Source organism: Eucyclogobius newberryi, unplaced genomic scaffold (assembly GCF_026437365.1).
Source record: "Eucyclogobius newberryi isolate DKJ021-1_F unplaced genomic scaffold, fEucNew1.0.hap1 SCAF_4, whole genome shotgun sequence".
In the NCBI taxonomy this organism is placed as follows: domain Eukaryota; kingdom Metazoa; phylum Chordata; class Actinopteri; order Gobiiformes; family Gobiidae; genus Eucyclogobius; species Eucyclogobius newberryi.
In genome coordinates, this window is record NW_027316056.1 from 10403666 (window position 1) to 10410769 (window position 7104).

General features: G+C 37.1%; 1 protein-coding gene across 1 annotated transcript; it reads left to right on the forward strand.

Annotated features, from left to right (window-relative positions):
* The first annotated feature begins 216 nt into the window (after positions 1-216).
* Positions 217-2731, forward strand: LOC140377385 (asialoglycoprotein receptor 2-like). Its single transcript, XM_072462775.1, has 4 exons — positions 217-289; positions 649-801; positions 2408-2553; positions 2630-2731. The coding sequence occupies exons 1-4, from the start codon at positions 217-219 to the stop codon at positions 2729-2731; spliced, it is 474 nt and encodes a 157-aa protein (XP_072318876.1).
* The last annotated feature ends 4373 nt before the right edge of the window (positions 2732-7104 follow it).

Sequence of the window (7104 nt, forward strand, 5' to 3'; positions counted from 1 at the left end):
TTGGTTTGGTCTTGACTTTATGACTGTATTTTTATGTATGTGTCAACATTTTTGGGATGAAGAGATGAACAGGTGTCACCAACAAAACTTAGATGTGGAAGTGTAAGAAAAAACACTGAAGTTTCTTTGGTCAGGTTTTAAGGAACAGACATATTTCAGTTTCAGTTTATGGTTTTATATCACACTCTGTGTTTTCACCCTTGAAGAACAGGCAGGATGTCTTTGGATGAGGACATTTATGTGAACTTAGAAGAGCTGGAAAAACAAGCACATGGACAAGCGCACTCAGGTAGAACTATTTTATGTATAAATGTTTCTTTATTGATGTTACAGCCCAGGCTCAAAACAGCACAGTCTGAATAAGAGTGGAATACAGCCTTTTTCTATCACTATTTTTGAGTCCTTATTAAATTCCTTTCTTGTACATATGTGTTTGCATCTGAGAACAGCTGCAGGGTTCAGTCCAGATAACAAAACGAGTCATGGAGGAACACAGAGCTTAATGAGACATAGGAGCATTTTGTACTTTAAGTGAACAATCATAATCTGTAATAAAAGGTGTTCTCCTCTTTATTATACAACACACATTGTCCTCACTTTAGTGCATTAAAGGGTGCTCGTGTTCTTAAAGTGCTGTTGTGTCCACAGACAGTCGCACTGAGGGAGCAGAAGCTGTGCTCGCTTCAGAAACTGCACATTTCAAAGTGGCCACAGTTTGTCTGGGAGTCCTCAGTTTGGCTTTGCTCGTCGCTGCTGTAGGAGTCGGGGCCAAATGTGAGTTTCAACATGGGGCCAGTGTGTGTTTTACCCCTTTGAGAGAGACTTTAAACTGCACTGCCTGAGCAAAAAGAGTCGCCACAGAAAACAGGGGCACACATTCTAATATTTGGTAGGACCGTCAAGTTCTTTGATCACAGCTCACATTCTCTGTGGCACAGTCTCAATGAGCTTCTGCAATATTTAAAGTTCTATTTCCGTCCAGTGTTGAATTATGTTTCACACTTGATCTTGTATTGATGATGTGAGAGAGTGACCGCTGCACAAAGCCTCCTCCAGCTCGTCCCAAACACTCTCACTGGGTTCAGATCTGGAGTACATTAGTTTCTGCTCGATACCAGTGATTTGACCCTCCTCAAACACACTGACATCTGCTCCATGACCACGGGATTTGTCTCTCCACATGGTTGTTTCAGAAATGAGAAGCCACTCACTGCATCAGTTGTGTTTAAATACCGTGTTGAAGCTGAAAGATCATGGCACATGCAGCAGTTCTCCAGTAGGAGGCGCCACCTACTGTATTTGCTCAGTTATATCCAAGTGGACATTGTTTTATTGATCAGGCGGCGTAATGTTTAATGAGAGCAGTAGCTTTTTAGGTTCTATATGTGTTAAAGTCATGTCACCCATGAGTGTCAGTTTTTTCTTCTTTGTTTTTTATCATTTTAAATGAGTTTTTAATATATATTTTAAAACACACAGACCTGATGATAGAATGTCAGTCAAAGCACGTGTCATGTGCCCAATGTATCTGTCTCACATTCAAATTCAATAAACTCAATCAGTATCAAGTCTTGATCTTGCTGTGTTACACAACACAATGTGTGTAATATATATATATATATATATATATATATATATATATATATATATATATATATATATATATATATATATATATATATATATATTCACAGACAGCACAGCGTGTGGCTGACCCTTATTTCACAACTTTTATAATCTGCTGTTTGTACAAATGAACTGCTGAAACTAAATCATATCCTGAAAGATATTTCAAGTCCATCAGCTCAGTACAGTCTATCTATCCCTATATATTCCCATCCATTTATCTATCTATGTACTTTTTATATTCATTTTTGATTGTTGAATGTGCAATGAGGAGGAATTGCTCATTTGTGTTAATTAAGTAAAGGAACAGCTATAAAAGCAAAATAAAAAAAAAAACATCTATAAAAATAATTGTTCAACTGAATTTATTTCCTATTTTTTCTTAATGTGTTTATTTGTATATTGTAAATTGTGTTGTTAACTCTCCTCATTTCAGGCGTTCTAAAACATGAAAGTACTTTTGACCTTTTAGTAGAACATACAGATTCCTGCTCTCAAATGCAGTGAAGTAAAAGTAAAAGTATCCAGTGTAAAAAAGTAAAGTACAGATACTGCAGATGCAACTATCGTCACATGGAAGTGTGCAATGAGCTACAGCTGCTCCCAACGTCACTGTAACAAATGTACTTTTATGGTTATTGTGAGAAAAAACCTAAAGATTTAGTGATTCTTCATTTCTGTCACGAACAAGGTCCCGACACTGACGAATGAGTCAAATGTACAAGACATTCTCTCTCTCGGACGTTTGTCAAACACTAACTTCTGCTGTTATTATTTGAAGTCACAGAGTCTTGTCCCGCTGGATGGAAGAGGTTTGGCTGCAGATGTTACATTTTGTCTCAAGTCAGGGACAATTGGGACAGAAGCGGACGTGGATGTCGTGTCATGGGTGCAGACCTGGCTGTTATCAAAAGTCAAGAAGAAATGGTGAGTTCTTTTATATCAAGAACTTAAAAAGAGCAACAATAATCACATAACTTTGTTCCATCACATTTGTCCTTAGATGTTTTTGAATAAACTACTTGGAGAAAAGGTTTGGATTGGTTTGAGCAGATCAAGTGGAAGCTGGAGCTGGACTGATGGAAGTTCTCTTATGACCTCGTGAGTTTGAGCTCTGACAGGAACAAGATCATTCAACAAATGACACTAACAATTCTCTGTATTTCTTCAGATATTGGCAAGATTATCAACCCACCGGTACTTACTATACTACAGGTCGATATCAACTGAACAAGAATTGTGCAGCTTTCAACAGGTTCAACTCACAGTTTACGTTCAATACGATCAAATCTTGGAGTTCTGAGTCCTGCAACAGCCTTTACAAAGGAGTTTGTGAGAAAAAGCTTCTGCCTTCAGTGATATAGATCAGTGCTTCTCAAAGTCTGGGCTGAGTACGGCCGGTGGCACACGGCATAATTGGTTGAGCTACTCTTTGTGGAATAAAAACAATATTGTGTATAATATGTTTTCTTTGCTTTTGTGAACAAAGATCATATATAAAAACAGGATTCAAAGATGAGGAAAAACCGGATTTGTGAACTTCATTTTTCTGTCCAAAAATAATATTGTGTTTTATTCACAAAATCAATAAAAATAAAATAAATACAACAAAGAGAAACTACAACAAACGTTTATGAAGTTCATCATGAAAAAATATAGAGCTCGTGTCTGAGTCGTTTGCTTTTATGTTGGAAAGGCACAACACAAATATTTTCCCCTTTGAATTCAAACTTGTTTTTTATTTTGTGCGTTCCTGTTCTTAAGAGACACAGCTGCACACACAGCTCTCTCAAACTGACTTCTTGTGTTGAGTGTATTTTGTTTTAAGTCCAAGACAAACTTCCCCAAAGTCATAATGAAGTACATCGTGTATTGTATAAACCATTAATAAGAAGTGTGTCGCTGTAGCTGTCATGGAAACTTAAATTGAGTCACGTTATATTATTATTATGAAAAATAATTCCACATTTTACACTATTTTACAAACTCAACATTTCCTGTAGATGGCAGTGTTCCCCTTTTGTCCAAAATAAGGCATTTCCTGTTGTTACTGAGCAAGTGCATTATTTGAATATTGATCCACCTTCCATTGAAAAATGACTTCTGAACAAAGAATGATCCATATGACCTGCTACATGTGCACGTTATTGATCTCACATCAGAGAAATCTTATCATTGCTTTGAAAATTGCAACATAAGATAAAGATATTTAAGATAAAGGATAAGACATTATAGCCACAGCTGCCCTGGGGCGGACTGAAGGTGTTTGAAACAAGGATCCAACCAGTCTTGGGAGAGGCCAAACATTCTACTCAAGTAAGAGTACTGTTACTGCCAGAATAATAGATGAAGAAATGACTGAGACGAGTTGGCCCCTGTCCAGGATGTACCCCGCCTAAGGCCCGAAGTCACTGGGATAGGCTCCAGTCACCCGCGACCCCGAAAGGGAACAAGTGGTAGAAAATGGATGGATGGAAATGACTCATAAATGACTCACCACATAAATGATAGTGATAAACTTCAGCGAGTCTGAATATGAGGAACGAGAGACAAAATGTGAGGCTGAAGATGAAGAGCGGTAGATGAGCAGTGGGGGAGGTTTTGTCTGATCTTGTCCACACATCTGTTTGAATGCTTTTGTCTGGAATTTCACTGAAAATACATAATTAATACATAAAAGAGCAAAGCGATCAAAACAGCAGCAGTGCAAAAAACATAATGAAACATTTCAATCGTCGACATGAAGCTTTTGTCACTTGCAGACTCACTGTGGGAAGAGGAACTCAAACTTTTACTCAAGTAAGAGCGGTGTGAGGGAAGTTACTTTTGATTACATTACTTTATTAGTAATACTGTGAAAATGTATCAAATATATAATATATATGTTTTATGAGTGACATTTACACAGAGGTAAACGACAAGTGAGTTTTTAAACGGTTTCAAATGGCTCAACATCAATAGAAATGTCAAACATCTCCACAGCTGCTACAAACTCTCTCTGTCGCCTCTGAGGTGTTCACCTGCAGCAGAGTCATGTCTCTGTGTGTTTTACACTTTAGCTCCTTGTTTAGGCTCTGTCCTTTTAAAGGAAGGTTTCATTCTCTTCCTGATGTTGTTTGTGTTGTAACTGAGTATGTTGTTAGTAACAGTAATTTCATTACAAGTATTTACATGACTAAGTTACTTAAAATTGTAATTGAATTACACACAACACAGAGTAGTACTTTTACACTGTTAATTGTAGTATGAGAGAAGTAAATGTTACTCTATGTTGCTCAAGTATGTGAGTAATGTTAGAGGAGTACAATACCCTCTGTCCCTCATCAGTCTCTATCCCACATTGATACAAATGCATCCTTTTTGTTTTCGAGCCTAAAACCCCCACGTTTTTTCCAAAGAATCCAGATTTTTATAAAACGCCTCGTTTCTCTGAAGGAATGTTATGTTGACGTGTCAGATCCTGTTACACCCACGAGTCCCCTCCTCTTGTACCTCCTGTACTTCCTGTACCTCCTGTACCTCCACTGACCAGCAGGTGGTGCAAAGACTCATACATCCGGTTTCTCATTATAAGTTTGGACAAACAAAGTTTGTTATTTAAAAGAAGGCAGGCTGTAGTTTAGACAGCGCTGGAAGACAATGTTGTACTTAATGTTGTTCATCATATTCGCCACAAAATAAAAACGTTTTTAAGAATCATTTTTGGATGTTTTCATTGCACTTAGAAACAGAAAGAAAGAAATAGCATCCTTACTGTGAGCGAGCTGCATCTCCACAAACCGGCCTGGAGGATGCTCCATCTTCTTGTTTCCATGGAAATGTTTCTTTGGAGATAATATTCCACAGTACAACATTAAATGTATCTATAGTCATGGAACATGTTCTATTTGAAACCTGCAGGGGACTTCCACCTCCGGAGAGTTACTGTTGCTTTGAGTAAAACCAAAAATCTACAAAAAAAAATACTACACAAAAATCCAAATTACAGTGACAGAAATATGGTAGTTTAAAAGCCCTAATTCTTCATCACTCTGAAACCCATGGACAGAATCATAGATAAAGACTATGTATGTATTTATAAACTGTTATATGAAGTGCACTTTTATCTTCATAATGTTGTCAACCTAAAGATAACACGGTCTTGTTGATTCTCATGTTTATCATTCGTTTAACTTTTTAGGATGTTTCAACAGTGAAGTTTAAGCTTTTAAAATGACAACACTAAAGCAAGATGTGACCCAATACATTTTAAAACACTAAAAACAAAAACAGAAACTCCTGACGAGGCGACAAGTACAAACTCATACTATGTGGAAACCTATCATCATAAGATCTGCAGCGTTGCTTAATCAGCAGCTTCCAGCATCACGCAATTACCACAAGAGGAACAACACTGACACAAGAGCTACTGGATTCTTCTTCACAGATAAACAGAACCACACTGACAGAAGTGGCAGGAAACTCTCTGCTCATGATTTTCAATTTGAGGCTCAATTTTCTCACAAAAACAAATTGCTTTCAATATCAATTTCACAAACAAAAACACAAACAATTTTGGACAGAGACATTTCACGTTGCCAGTTAGAAAAGTGAAATGTTTTCCTCCAAAGTCTGAACTCTGCTCCAAACCACATGATTTCACTGACACATCACGACTCAAAAGACCCGATCAGTCCCTGTTTGAAGCAGTTGGATCACGATTTGATCCAGATTCACTGCACATTCCCTAATTAAACAAATTAAGTTTATTTACAAGTCAAGTGCATTACAGTCACGCAAATTCAGATCATTACATTTTATATAAACACAAAAACACATTTTACACAACACTAGTTTACTCAGAGTTGATTTTGATTGATTCATACTTGTTTGAGTTAGTCTTGTATTGTCCTGCATTTGTGGCTCCACTGCTCAGATAACTCCTGTTTCCACCTATCCCCTATCCCCGCCCACATCCCTCTACTTAGTTGTGATTATTTGATTATTTACATTATAAAATTAAGACATGTAGGGTTCTAAAATGTAACGCAGCACTTAAAATAAATATAAAAAAACATGTAAATGACAATCTGCTGCTTGAAAGGAAATTAATATATTTACTTTTGAATAAACTGTCACTATGAAGAGGCGGAGCTTAAACGTTCTGCAGTTTTGAACAGGAAATAAATGGATGTGAAATGATGACCTATTTATGGTTTAGTTCCACACAGTTGAGTAGTATAGTAAGTGCCTGAAAAAAATATATCACAGCCTGAAATCAGGACTGATTTAAGACTGAATTTAAGACTTTTGGTGCAGCTGCCAAATGAAATCTGTAACACCTTTTGTTATTGTTTTAAATGAAATGGTGAAATAAATACATTCATCTTGGTTTGTTGGGCGGTGCATGGAGCCCCACACAGGATCCTCCCTCTACAGTTTTGAAACGTGTTGTAGAGTTTTCCAGCTCTTGCTCTTGTCTTAACAAGGACACGTTTA